At 33.6% G+C, this 15738-nt stretch overlaps 1 protein-coding gene across 1 annotated transcript in view; it reads left to right on the top strand.

Moving 5' to 3' along the window:
• b4galnt4a (beta-1,4-N-acetyl-galactosaminyl transferase 4a) overlaps window positions 1–15738 on the top strand; it is a 217617-nt gene that overhangs the window by 98693 nt on the left and 103186 nt on the right. The window contains exon 3 of the mRNA XM_051100119.1: window positions 14354–14455. Coding sequence (XP_050956076.1) covers window positions 14354–14455 — 102 coding nt within the window. The remainder of the gene's footprint in view (window positions 1–14353; window positions 14456–15738) is intronic.

Genomic DNA, 15738 nt, shown 5'->3' with positions numbered 1-15738 from the left:
CGCTGGGGTTGGGAAATGCCATGTAATTGCACGCTTTGAATATTAACAACAGAAACAGGCTTCGGCTGTAGACTTCTGTTCCTGCTCGGAGCCAAAAGCTTCATTCAGCTCGCTGTTTCTCCAGAGATCAAGGCCGGCGTAATTGAGCCCGGCTGTTCTACTGCCAACATTATGCTCATGAATTATATGCGTGGTTTTCTATTGTTTTGTCGAAATGTACTTAGTGCTTTGGTTTGGTAGCTTTCAGTAAGAGGACTTATTTAAGTGCCATTTGTCTTCTTAATTTTCCATTTACGGACTCCAGCTCACAGCTCGGACATTTGTGATTGTCTTTATGGGAGCGTAAATTGTCCTTATGTTCGCTGTCTTAAGAGCAGCCCAGGTGCAGGAATTTATGACATAATAGCCAGCTTTGGGATGCAAATTTTTGCTGTTGGGTTTCTACATATTTTCTCCTGTGCTCTAACAGGTCTAATTGCAGCTCGTAGAGATTTTTAGAACGACTCTTTATTGTCCTGTTAAGTGTACAGGTGTAAGATTGAAAGTGAGTTTAAAACGTACCTCTTTTGAATGCCTTTTTAACATCTATTGACACTAATCTAGTAACTGAAATGCCATTTTACTTTGGTAATGTGTCGTATCTTTGATATCTTACATTTGGGAATTGATTAGATTGTGAAATTTTGCAGTTCTACAGTGACATCATGAATAAGTGAAAAAAATGTTTTTCTACAGCAGCAAAAATTTGCTCATGTCACTTTTTTCTGGTAGGTTTAAGCTTATGCTGTTAAATATCTTACTATTTGTTGCCAGTGTTATGCCACATACATTTCTGTTCCACACAGTGCCAGACAAGAGGAACTTACAGTTGAAAGTAGGAGTTGTGATGGGTGTTTTAAAATGAACTGTGCTCAGAAATGGCCTGAGGTTGTGTTTACCGTTGATCCGATGATCAGGTGCGTTATGGTGTCTGTAAGGCATCACTAAACATTTGTAGAGTCCTTATGGAAGCTGTGGATTTCTCTTTACTGTTTTTCATGGTTAGCACTCCTCAAATTGATCTCCTTTCTGCTCAGTGGCTCTCAGCTGGTGTGATTAGATTTATGCAAATAGGAAAATGCAATCATACAGTATTATTGTAAATGGTAAAAGTATAGCAAAATAAATAGGCTCATTTATTAACAGGGAAGAGAAAACACATTTTTTAGTTGTTGTTGATGTAGAAAGCTGAAAAGATTTCTACAACCTATTATTTTGGTAGAAGTGGAATGCAAAAATAAATGTTTTAATGTTTCAGTACATTGCGTAAATACAGTTTAATTACATTAAATACATGTTTTATTCATTTTTTGTGTAACATTGTCTTGATTTTTAGTGATTCAAGGCAAACACAGATGTCAACATCACAGATAACAAAAGTTACTGTTGAAAAATATGCAACTTTTTAAAGTTTTTTTGAAAATGAATTAATTTGGGAAGAAAATATGAAGCAGCACAACTGTTTTCAACATCGATAATATTCAGAAATGCTTATTGAGCAGCAAGTCAGCATATTAGAATGATTTCTGAAGGAAACACAAATACTGGAGTAATGATACTGAAAATTAAGCTTTGCATAATAGGAATAAATTACATTTTAGCATATATTCACATAAAAACTATTATTTTAAATTGTAATATTTAACAATATTACTATTTTTACTGTATTTTTGATTAAATAAATGCAAATGCAATGATTAATAAATGTAAATTTTACGAAAATATTTGTAAAAATGTTACTAGCCTCAAACTTTAAAAAAGCATTATAATATTTTTGAAAAATACTGCTTTGGTTGGGGGAAAGTGCACATTATTAATTTTGCACATATTTGAGAACTAAAATGTTTTTTTGTTTTTGTAGTTGACTAAAATGATTTGTATGTAAGCCCGTTTCTGCCACTGAATAAAAAAATAAAACAATAAAAAAAGGTATTGCAACTTTTTATCTCACAATTTGACTTTTTCTCACAATTGCAAGTTTACATCACACAATTCTGACTTTCTTTTACAGAATTATGTGATATAAACTCACAATTGTGAGTTATAAAGTCAGAGTTGTGAGGTATAAATAAACAATTTTGACTTTTTTCTCTGAATTACTTGATATAAACTCGCAACTGCTAGTTATAAAGTCAGAATTGCAAGATATCAACTCACTATTGTAAGTTATAAAGTCAGAAATGCAGGATATAAACTAAAAATTCTGACTTTTTTCTCACAATTGCGAGTTTATATCACATAATTCTGACTTTTTTCTCAGAATTCGGAGTTATAAAGCCCAATTCCAAGGGGGAAAAAAGACTAATATTTTACAGTTCTCACTATTTTGTGTTATGAAGTCAGAATTGTGAGATATGAACTCGCAAATCTTACTTTTTTTTTCTCAAAATGACTTTATTTCTGTAAATTGTGATTTAAATTTGAAATTCTGAGTTGTTTTCTTGGAATTTCGAGTTTATATCATGCCATTCTGAGAAAAAAGTCAGAGGTATAAGTTAGTATCATGCAGTTTTGAGGAAAAAAAGTCAATTGTGAGATAAAAAGTCACAGTTATTTTTAATTGTAATTATTCAGTGACTTAAGAGTGAAACTGACTAATTAATGAACATCATATGGAAAAAAACATATTGACTGAATCATGAAAAAAAAAAAAATTGAATGGTTAATTTAAAAAATGGAAATAGAAATTCCAGTCGGGCAGACTGGATTGTGGGAGACTGTATCCTTCAGTAAACTGCATATTTTGGGAATTGTCTTTTGTCAGTTGGGTGTTTTGCATATGCATACAGAATATTCACATACTGTGCACAGCATGCACACTGCATGCTGCAAAAATGTAGAACTCCATTCCACATGTACCGGATCTCCTCACACAAAGATTTGTTTACTGGTCATCAATGTGCCGCGTATTACCGCCAAACTCTGAGTCACATCTCACCTTCATCAGATTGTCATCCTCACCTATTAGTGTAATGATGAGACTCATCGCGCGTGGCTCGCGGCACATGGCATTCATCCTGCAACTGAGTGACCAAATGAGCAGAGCTTGGAAAGATGGGAAAATAATTGCATAAACCACATGGTGAGAAGGACAGAGCCAAGGCTAAATGGGTTTTTATTGTGAGGGCTTTTCATAAAATACACATAGATTTGAGAGCAGGCACATTTGAAGCGGTACACATATGGCACAAAGGAAATCGATAGAGCAGAGAAGGGTGTTTTTGAAAGCACATAAAAATAACACTGCATGCACACACATTTACTGTGATTACGTTTTATGGATTTGTGTAATTGTGTAATACAGTTTCACAGAAGCATTTCCATTATTTGTAATTTTTCCCCCAAATCAAGTTTTTGGGGAATTTATTTATCTGTTTATTTTATTTTACATTAGTCTAGCATTTCAAAATAGAATTGTTTATGGAAAAAAAACTGTAAAATGATTAATCACAAAAAAAAAAAAAAAAAAAATTACGCATAAATACACTAAAAAATAAAAAACACAATTTGTTGAATCAGCTTAAAATAATTTGTTACCCTGCTTCCTTAAAATTTTAAGTTCAGTCAACTAAAATAAGTTTAGTCAACTTGAAATGTTAAGTTGTACTAAGTAACAACTTAATGTTAAGTTGATTCAACTCAAATATCTAAGTTGTCACTTAGTATAATTTAACATTTCAAGTTGAATAAACTTTTTTTTTGAGTTGACTGAACTTAACATTTTAAGGCAGCCAGGTTGCAAATTATTTTAAGTTGACTCAACAAATTGTTTTTTACAGTGTAGAAGGTAGTATATTAAATAATCTTGGTTAAATATAATTGGTTTAAATGCAATAAATAGATGCCATATATATATGAAATACCTCTCCTATGTATAGACCCACTTTAACTTTTGAAAAAAGATTAGTTATTTGTAATTTTTCTGTTAAAGTGTCAAAATATCATGTGGTGCGACCATCCGGCCATAACTTTTGCTTTGCAAACGTCTTTGAAATTATCCTTAATTTATTCTGATTAATCTTCTGCACTATTTGGCATGATTTCCAAAGTGTTTTGTAATCCTGTGTAAACTTACAATGAATTTGTATTTATATTTCCATTATAATGTACAAACAAACTTTGTCCAATGATTTCCATTTTGTGAAATATCATGTGGTGCGACCATCAAGAAACTACTATTCTGGGACTTTTATGTTGAAATCCATTCAAAGATAGGACTTTTCATCACCAATTTGCCGTTGAAGCATTAAGCAGGTTTGTAACTCTTTTTTAAAGTTGGTAAAAAAATTACCTTTTTAAAGGCTGGTATGTATTTACCACATTTGGATATCATGTGGTATGACCTCAAAAAAACAATGGCTATAAAGTTATTTCTTTAAGTATTTATTTTTATTTTAAATTTCATAGTGACCCTTTGAGGGAAACTAACTTATTTTGTTTAGGCAGCCAATTTTTAATAATATAAGGCCTTTGTGTCATTTGGAGTGACTACTTATCATGTGGTGCGACCAATAATAGTCATAACTGTATTAAAATAAAAATAAAATATCTAATTTCTGTGGTTGAAATATGCTACAACATGGCATTTTTCAAACATTTTTATCAGTTTTATGCAATTTGCAGGAAAAATAAGTGTTAACTTCGTTTAAGAAGGCAAATTTGAAAATATTAAACAAAAATATGAGATCATTATTTACAAAAACTCAAAATAAATACTTTGTTTCTAAACACTTTACTAAGAACAATGTTAAACATGTTAAGCATGTTAAGCATGTTAAGGAAATTAATTAATTTTAATATTAATCACGGTTGCACCATGTGACATTTTTTAAGGCTATGGCCAATTCATCGAGATGAAAAAAAACACCAAAAATATCTTAATTTTAAATTTTAAAATGATTTTATGTGTACACAACATTCTTAATGTTTCAACATTTACAACAGATATTATTATTATTAATTTTTTTGTATTGTAAAATTGGCCTGTCGAAAACCCTGATATGTCAATGATATATTTAATTTATTTATTTTACTTAATTAAACTAGCATGTAGCAATACATTGTTTATGGCTGTGATGAAACCTGTTGACTATTACTATATTTTAGCGAAAAAAAAAAAAGCTATAATAAAATAATTATTCTATTTGTGACAAAACTAAAGCCTATTTTTAAAGAAGGATAACCAATGTAATATGCCCCGTATAACAGGAAATACATCAATAGAAAATAGGACTGCACTAAGCTGCCCAAAGCATTTCGTGTGGTCTAAAATGAGGTTTATTTTAATCAAAATGCAACTTAGTTTTACTTATTAATTTGGCATGAAATACAACCTGGGCGTGATCTTAATAGTTTCACAAAAAAGATGGATGTGGTAAAGAACTGCGATAAGAAGTGAATGTCATGAAATCGAGGATGGGTGAGGTATTAAGAGTCAGGAGACACAAACACAAGCACACAGAAGATCGCAGCTCAGCACAAATGTCACAGGCAGTGATGGGGTGGAGGCCATAAGCCTATTAGAGAGTTAATAAATCAGGCCCATGGCTGTGCCAGGAGCCGCTGTTGAGCCTGGCTTTATGAGCCCTGAGCAGATTATGGCCATTGAGTTTCCAGTTTGGCTGCATCCATATCGATGGAGTGAATGAGGAAAAACATTGACCAGAGACTCGGTTTCATTTTGGCTCCTTCCAGAGCAAGGTTTGTTTATCCGACCGCCACCTGTGAAATGCCAAAACGTTGTGCCAATTCATTTCACGTTCGTTTTAATAACAATACTGTACTTAAGTATTTTGGGTTATATACTATGTCCATTGTTTCATCCATTATTGATTGATTGATTTCTTTTTATGTAGTAAAATGTTGCACAGGTTTTATCTATAGGTAATTAATTGTTTTAAAAATAAAACATTTGGCATATATGTGTTAATATACATTTGTCTCAGAATAAGATGATTCTTTTAGAACCATTAAAAACATTCATTCATTTTTTTTAGCTAAATTGCTGTTGGCAGAATAGTATTTAGTCCATTTTTCTTAAATAATACAGTTCAGCTGTTCTGTTTGAGCTCTTGAATTGGTTAAATCAGGTTAAAAATCATGAAGTCAGCATAAAATGGCATTTACAACAATTTAGTTCTGTAACATCACTGTAAAAATAAATAGTTGAGAAAACTTAAAGGAGAAGTCCACTTCCAAAACAAAGATTTACATATAATGTACTCATCCCCTTGTCATCCAAGATGTTCATGTCTTTTTTCTTCAGTCGTAAAGAAATTATGTTTTTTGAGGAAAACATTTCAGGATTTTTCTCCATATAATGGACTGATATGGTGCCCTGATTTTGAACTTCCAAAATGCAGTTTATAAAACGCAACATAAAAATGCAAGAGTGTTTTTATGTTGTTTCAAGGAAATAGCATTTTTTTAGTATTTGAGACTCAGTGTTTTGCAAACTGGAAAATATGCATTTGCATTTTTGACAGTGGATATATTTCAGTGTTAAACACGTTAATCAATGAGAAACAAAATGCAGGGACTTGATTTTATTCACAGCAAACTGAAAAAAAAAAAAAAAAACTAATTGTTTGGTGTATATATAAATATTAATATAAATGGACATTTTGTTTAACTGTAGTCTGAAAAAATAATAAAAATAAAGTGTGGTATTTATTTATCTATTTAGCCTGTAAAATGTTGGCTCAAAAATAAAATATATTTTAAAAAGTTTCATATTAGCATATGTTAATATTGTTGTTTAATTAAAAAAACATTAAGCAAATTAGATCTGTTTTTACCTCAGAAATTTCAAACATTAAAATGTATTTATGCTGTTTAAAATTTAAATTGCATACTTAATGTAAGTTAAGTGTGACTTCTCAATTTTATGCTACTTTCATACAAGAAGTTCCTGGTTCAGCTCTGGGTTCAAATAAACATCAGTTTTGGTTCTTTTAATTTAATTAGCATGAAAGATTTCTTCCAAACTTCAGCACCTTTAACGCAATAAGAACAGCTATTTTACATATATTTTGCATTGGTAATGAAAATAAATTTTACTGAAAATTGATAATGAGTTTGTTTGTTAAAATTGTTTGGGAAATTTATCACTTGCTCATCAGTGGATCCTCTGCAGTGAATGGGTGCCGTCAGAATGGCCAAACAGCTGACAAAAACAAAACAATAATCCACAAGTAATCCAGTCATTCAAATAAATATCTTGTGAAGAAAAAAGCTGTGTGTTTATAAGAAACAAATTCATCATTGAGAAGTTTTAACTTCAAACCATTGCTTCTGGCCAAAATATGAGTCCATAATCCACAATAATGGTTCCTCAAGTGAAAAATATTAATTAGGAGAGAAATATGCACAGATCAAGCACCGTTTACTAGTGAAAACTGTCCAAAACAGATCTAAACAAATATGCTGGTGGATTGTGATGTGAGAGGACAACAGGAGATGGATTGGAGTGGTGTGGATTATTGTGATGTTTTTATCAGCGGTTTGGACTCAAATTCTGATGGCACTCATTCACTGCAGAGGATCCGTTGGTGAGCAAGTGATGTAATGCAACAAATCTTCAGCAAATGTTCATTTCTGGTTGAACTATTCCTCAAGTGAAAGACATTTTTCAAATGTGACCTGGTTTGGATCAACCTAGCACATCGCATTTGAATTTAGATTCAGACAAGTAAATACGAGCTGTGAAAAGAACATTAGCATCTGTTCGTTAGCCCTTCTTCACGCAGCGGAGGGTTTCTGGTTTGATCATCAGTACCTACAGCAGAAGCTGGTGTGCTTGTGAAGCTGCTCTGATTATTAGTGACAGCTGTGATGTGACAGTGGTCGTCCGACAGCCTGTGTGGGATCAGACCTGTCTCATATGAGCGTGGATGGCAGCTCCGTCACCCCTGCTGTCCCCTGTCTCCTCCGTCCCGCTGGCCTGTCACTCTCCTCGCCGCTGTGCGCCCCTGACTGATACCAGATCAGCAGCGGGACGAGAAAACCACTGGTGTGAGATTTTCACCTGCTGGTAGTGTGGCGTACCATCTTTACAGAACAAATCTGACTTGAGAGTCTTACAATGTGTAGGTTAAGAATTAAGCAGTAATTACTAGTAATTATCAGAACAAATCTGAACAAATGTACATAAAATACCTGGACAATGTACATACTGTAAAAAGGAAAAGAGAAGACCTAAAACAGGCTTCATTTTCTGTATGCATTTCTTTGAGTTATGGGGTGAGATATGGTTCAGATATTTATTTTGAGTTTTCCTGAGATTGTCTCTCATTAGCTCTATTGATTTGAGAGTCCTTCATAACATTGATACTTACAGAACAGCATGTTCTCAGCTTCGCTGCATTACATACAGTTCCTGCAGATGTTCAATAGGCGGTTCAATGTACCGAAGCAATTCTGAAAATATCTAAACACTTATGCAAGATGGAAACTTCCAAGCATATAGTAAATGAAGTCTTTGTCACTGCTGTGGGTGGAGATCCTTGTGAGGGCGGGTAATAACTCTTATGAGCTCACGCTTGACTTTCATAGCCAGACGGTCATTTTTCCGCTGTTTTCCCAAAACGTCATGTCATTTTTTTCAGTCAACTCTTGTCCAGGAACTTTGGTGTCCAGAGTGGCAGCTTTGTGTCAGATGTATTGAGAGTCACTTGGAGTGTTAGACTGGGATGCCAGCTCTCAACTAGCTAAACCAGCTGAACATCCAAAAGATGGAAAACCCCAAACGATGAAATTGTGTCTTCAAGTCCATGTTGTCCAATATTGTCCTGTAATTTCATCCCCCTGTCCACCCATCAATCACTACTTTCATCTATTCAGCCTTCCTTCCATTAATTCCTGCCTCTAGCCATCCATCCCTTCATTGACTGACCCATCAGCCCATCCATCTATCTGTTCTTCTGTCCATTCGTTCATCAATCTATTGATTGACCCATCCACCCATCCGTATGTCTATCCGATCTTCTGTCCGTCTGTCCATCCATTTGTACTTTTATCCATTCAGCCATCCTTCCATTAATTCTTGTCTCTAACCATCCATCGATTGACCCATCAACCCATCCATCTGTCTATCTATTCTTCTGTCCATCCATCCATCCTTACTTTCATCCATTCATCCCTCCTACCTTAATTTGTCATGTCTCCATCCATTTCTCATTTCCTCTTTTCTTCATCCATCATCCATGCAGTAATTCATCTTGCCATTCATCCATTAATGTATCATCCATTTATTAGTCAATCCATCTATCCATCCATGCATGCATCCATCCTTTCATCAAACTGCCCATCTATTCATTAAATTATGTCTTCATCCATCCGTCCATTCCTTGCTACATTCATTAATTCATATCCATCCATTCATTCATGCATCATTTCATCCATCCCATGCTACATCCATCCATCCATCCATCAATCCATCTATTAATTCATCTCCATTCATCCATCTCTCACTTTTTCATTCATTATCCATCCATTCTTTCTTTCATCCATCCCTTGTTTCATCTGTCCATCCATCCGTTCATCAAACTGCTCTTCTTCTGTCCATCCATTCATTAATTAATCTCTATCCATCCATTCTTTCATCCATTCCTTGCTCCGTCCGTCCATCCATCCATTCTTTCTTTTAATCCATCCATCCATCATGCATCATCCATCAGTGCATTCTTTTGTCCATCACTTGCTACATCTGTCCATTCATCTCTGTTTTTTATTCATCCATTCATTAATTCATGTTTCCATTCCGCCTTGATCCATCTATCATCCATTCATTAGTCCCCATTAGTTCATCCATCCATTCTTTCATCTATCCCTTGCTACTTTAATTAATTCATTCATCGAACCACCCTTCTGTCCATCCATCCATTAATTCATATCTCCATTAACCATCAATCCATTCTTTTATCGCCCCTCACTTCATTCATCCTTTCATTTCATCCAACTTTCTTTCATTATCATCCATAAATACATTTTTATTGTCACTCTCTACTTCCTTCCTTTTATCAAACTGCCCCTCTGTCCGTGCATTCATTTTGCAATTTGTCTCCATCATCCATCTATCAATTCATTCTTTCTTTTATCAGTCTATTAACTAATTCATATCTCCATTCATTTATCTTTCGGTCTATCCATTTCACTCATTTCACCCACCATTCATCTGTCCATTAATATCTTCATTTATCCAACCATCCCTCCCTTCTTTTATTATCATCTATCCATCCATCCATCCATCCATCCATCCATCTCTTCTTTAATTATAATCATCTATCCATCCCTTCTTTAATTATAATTCATTCATCAGTTCATACATCCACCATCCCTTCTTTTATTATCATCCATTCATCCATCTATCCTTCCATCCATCCCTTCTTTAATTATAATCCATTCATCCATCCCTTCTTTTATCATCCATCCATCTCTTCTTTAATTATAATCCATCCATCCCTTCTTTAATTATAATCCATTCATCAATTCATCCATCCTTCCTTTCTTTTATTCTCATCCATCCATCCATCCATCCATCCATCCATCCATTTTAATTATAATCCGTCCATCTATCCATCCATCCATCATCCATCCATCATCCATCCCTTCTTTAATTATAATCCATTCATCAATTCACCCACCCATCCCTTCTTTTATCATCCATCCATCCCTTCTTTAATTATAATTCATCCATCCATCCATCCATCCATCCATCTCTTTTTTAATTATAATCCATTTATCAATTCATCCATCCATCCATCCATCCATCCATCTCTTCTTTTATTCTCATCCATCAATCCATCCATCCATCCATCCATCCCTTCTTTAATTATAATCCATTCATCAATTAATCCATCCATCCATCCCTTCTTTTATTCTCATCCATCAATGTTGTAATTTCCACCTGTATTTCTTGTACACAGTTGTTTCCCTGCAGAACTTGAAAACTCTCATCTGACAATTTGTGAATCCCTATAATTTGAGCTTGTCGGATTCTCTCATATTTGTTAGATCTTCTCCTGTTTACTTTATTAATTATCAGTTAAATCAATTATCACAGCCCAATTTGCAGCAACTGTGAAGTATTATAAAAATGTCTCTCAACAATAACCCCATTAGCACTGACTTCCATTGTGAGTGCTTCTTGTACGTTTACACAAGATGAGTCAGGCATTTCCCAATTACAATCACTGCTTAAGAAATGACCAGTCTGCCGTATTAGTTAACAGCTATTGAGCTTTTTTTTTTTTTTTTTTTTTTTTTTTTTTTTTTTTTTTACAGTTTCACAGTTTTTGAAGCCCAGTATTTTGACAAATCTGCCAGACTCACTTCAACAATCACTGTTCTAGTAACAGAATCGGTGAACTTGAGATTGAGGTAAATGCAGCCAAAGCCCTTTTTTTTTTTTACCCATACTTGTTTTTAATGCATTGCTTGAAGACAAATCATAAGGCGAGTGAGTTTTGGTAAACATGTAGCCTGTTGTTGTTCGTCGGACGAATGCATTAACCTTGCATGTATCATCTCAACACCTTTCCTTTTTTCACTCCAGCTAGTGTTTGTAGTTCATCAGAGCGGAGATGAAGATGACTGATGAAACCGATCGCTCGGGTCATTATCCTCCACGTTACAGGGCAGAGAAAATTAAAATTTGATTTGTGGAGGGGCTGTGTTTTGTCGTTCTGCTGGATAACCGGACGTGAAAAATGTGCCCCAGTCTCCTGCTCTAAGAGCGAGCCTGTTTACCCCTGAACGAGGAGAATTAATTAACCTCCTTTATATTCTGGCCTCGTACTTGCAAACCCATCCTGGTGTCTGGGATCCATCTCAAACCTTGCGCCATGTTTGTCCCTTTGTCTTGGGAGGAGATCTGACTTCAGATCAGTTCTGCTGTGATTGTAATATTAGATGTAGTTCAGTTCTAGCCAGAAGGTTTAGTTTGATGAATGTTGTTGCAATGAGAGCAGTTGTGCACAGCTCACCTGGAACTCACAGTATTTGGATAAATGTCTCATGTTTTGGCCTGGAGCGTTTACCTTGCGTTGTTTTCTTGCTGTCTTGATTCTTAATATTTGGCTGCAACAAGCAGAATGATAATGACAATGTTTAAAATGCAACACTAGCTTACTGCATTAATACTGTATACTGCCTATTAGTTTTTAAAAATTGTATGTGAAATGCGTATTTTGATGCGTTGTGCATTGACATGATGCTTTTCTTTTATTTATTTATTTATTTTTTTTATTCAGATGTATTAATTTTATTTTTTTTAAAAGTTTATATACAAAAGTTTAGAGTAAGTAAGATTTTTTTTAAAGAAGTTTCTTCTTTAATCTGAAAAAAGTAATAATAATAATAATATGTAATATATTCCTGTGATTCAAAGCTAAATTTTCAGCATCATTACTTCATTTTTTTTTCAGCATTTTTTAAATAAATAGAAAGCTAGAAAGAGCAACATTTGTTTTAAAAGCCAACCTTTGCAACATTATGTATCTACAAATGTATCTACTGTCACCTTATGATTAATTTAAAACATCCATGCTAAATAAAAGTATTAATTTCTTCAAAAAATAAATAAATAAATAAAAATTCTATGTAAAATACATGTTTTTAATATCTGAATAAAAATTAACTTGGGGTTGCATAAAGGCAAATATCGTCTTCTTTTTATGTTTTTTTTTTTTTTGTCACACCAATTCAATTCAAACTCAAAGAAAAATAGTCAGAGTTGTGAGATGGAAAGAGATAGAAACTCAAAATAGTTCACATTGTGAGATAAAAGGTTGCAATTTGATTTATTTATTTATTTATTTATTTATTTATTTATTATGTAAACAAAAAAAACAAAAAAATGAAAGGTTGCAATTACATTTATTTATTTATTTATTTACTTACTACTTACTTACTTATTTATGTTGTAAACTCAAAATAAAAAAAAAAAATAATAAAATAAAAAATCTGAAATGTGAGATGTAAACTCAGAATTCCAAAAAGTTACAAAAAGTTGCAATTACCTTTTTATTTTATTTGTTTATTTATTCATTCATTCATTTTTTTTTGGCAGCAGAAACAAACAGACCAACAACAAAAACAACAAAAGATAATTGTAATTTTTAAACTCAGAATTCTAAGGAAAAAAAAATCCAAATAGCAAAATGTAAACTCGCAATTATGAGAAATAAAAGCCTAAAATGTGAGATATAAACTTAAAGTAAGAAAAATAGTCAAAATTGTGGAATAAAAAGTCATAATTACCTTTTTTTGGTGCAGAAAAATAAAGAATTATGAGACTTAAGCTCATAATTCATGTGGTAAGATCAACATGGAGAAGCATACAAGAATATATATATATTTTCCAGATGTAATTAGTCATTAACATTTTCTTAAAACAATCAGCATAAAAATTATTGTATATTTCTAAGAACTTAAGTCTCGCATCTTAAGAAGAACTTTATTGTGCTACATTTACATAACCTAATTACATGCAATTCAAACTTTTGCATCCAGTTTTCATTTTATAAATAAAAGTAACTATTCTGTATTGTGTATAACTCACAGTCCAGTTAAATAATGTAACAGTGATTGTGGTCAACATGACTGCCAATACAAGGTTAAATTGAGTGCATTGCATTACAGAATACAATTCCCAGCATAATATGCTCAAGTCATCCTGGTCTTGTTTGCATACAGAAAATATGGATTAACAGCATACATATTCATACGCTTGTGAAATATTAAGTATGGTAGTATGGGTTTATGAACATAACCAGTCATTCCAGCTGTCAAATGAGACACATAATGACTAACACAATATATGAAGGCCTTTATTACTGTGACTTCTCTTCGACAGTATTGACTTTAAGCCACTCCTAATCGGGTTTTGTGATGCTTCAGCGCAATTTTCAATTAGCGCTGAACATTGACATGTGACACATGACTGAAGAAGGAGATTAATATGGAGAGAAATGAACTGAGAGCTGAAGAGACGAGCAGTCCGTTTCCCTGCCGATGAGCTCTCCAAAGAAAAGCTGCTGCGTGTCTGACGCCGGTGAACACGACAGACCAAACGAACAAATGAGCTGCTTTCTAATGGAAATACTGTCTCTGAAAGTTCAGTGTTAATGGAGTCATGTCCAAGTCACATTTCACCCCAAGATTTAAGAAAAACATGAGGAAAATTAAATCAATGAAATGTAAATGTGAAAAAAAAAATATTAGAAAATAACCTGAGGATTTGTTCATTTAACAACGTCATTATTTCTGGAAATGCATAATGTTGACATGGCTGTTTCTTTGTGTTTTTCTCTAGCAGGAAGATGAGCCCAACGCTGGCAGCATTCATGACAAAGATCAAGCTGAAATCCGCAAGTTCCTTGTACAGAAGTACAAAAAGTTGCCATGGAAACCAGAGGTACGAGTGTCACGCTTGTCGTTTTATTTTTGTCGTTTTACGTTGGACAATGACTCATTATCGCTCTCTTTTGATTGTCGTCAGCTGTGTAAGTTCTTAATGAGAAGTTCTCAAACCTTCACTGAGTCTCTTAATAAGCACATGTTGGCCTGGACCATTTTCTGTAACATACAATTTTGTGTAATGAACAAACTGTATTACTGTCAGATTTTAATATCAGCTGTAATATCTGACAAGATTTAGCCCACAATTTCAGGGCTCAAGTTAAAGTGCTCATTAGTATCCAAAGTCTCAGTGTGCTTGTTCTTGTCATTTTACCAATTTGAACTGGATTGAACTGCTGTTCAACCTACTGGATAAAAGCAGCAAATTTGGAAAATCACTGTTTCTGATTTTTTTTTTTTTTAATCCCAATATATTATACTAAGCTGTGGAAGCTTGTTTCTGCCAAAGGAAAAAAGAAAAAAAGTGTCAAAAAATGTCAGAATGACTTTTTAACACAATTCAGAATATTGTAAGTCAGAATTGTAAGATGTGAACTCAGAATTTTGAAACATAAGACTGCAATTTTGAGAGTAAAAGTCTGAACTGTGAGGTATAAACTCGCAGATGTGAGAAAAACTCAGAATTCTAAGAAAAAAATCTGAATTGTGAGATGTAAACTCTGGAAAAGAAAACATCTACCAATTTACTAACAAATCAGAATTGTAAAGCAGCTAGGCACACACACACACACACACACACACACACACACACACACACACACACACACACACACGTCTGGTTTATTATCTTTGTGGGGACTCTCCATAGGCGCAATGGTTTGTATACTGTCCACACTGTATTTTCTATCCCCTTACCCTAACCCTACCCCTAAACCTAACCCTTACAGAAAACTTTCTGCATTTTTACTTTCTCAAAAAATCTCATTCTCTATGATTTATAAGATTTTGTACCCATGGGGACCACAAGCCGGTCCCCACAATGTCAAAAATTTCAGGTTTTACTATCGTAGTGGGGACATTTGGTCCCCACAATGTAGCAAAAACAAGTACACACACACACACACATATATATATGTATATATGTAGTTTAAATCTTATAATTTTGATATTTTCCTTGGAATTCTAAGTGTACATCTGACCATTTTTGGCCTTTTTTCCCCTTGGAATTCTGAGTTTAAATCTCTCAAGTTTTTCTGCCACCAAAAACTGACTGTTTTTCCTCACAATTTCAAATGTATGTCTCAGACATGTCTCAGTAATGTTTATGTCTTAGACTTT

Source organism: Labeo rohita, chromosome 25, assembly GCF_022985175.1.
Source record: "Labeo rohita strain BAU-BD-2019 chromosome 25, IGBB_LRoh.1.0, whole genome shotgun sequence".
NCBI lineage: Eukaryota > Metazoa > Chordata > Actinopteri > Cypriniformes > Cyprinidae > Labeo > Labeo rohita.
This window is presented reverse-complemented; position numbering and strand designations above follow the sequence as displayed.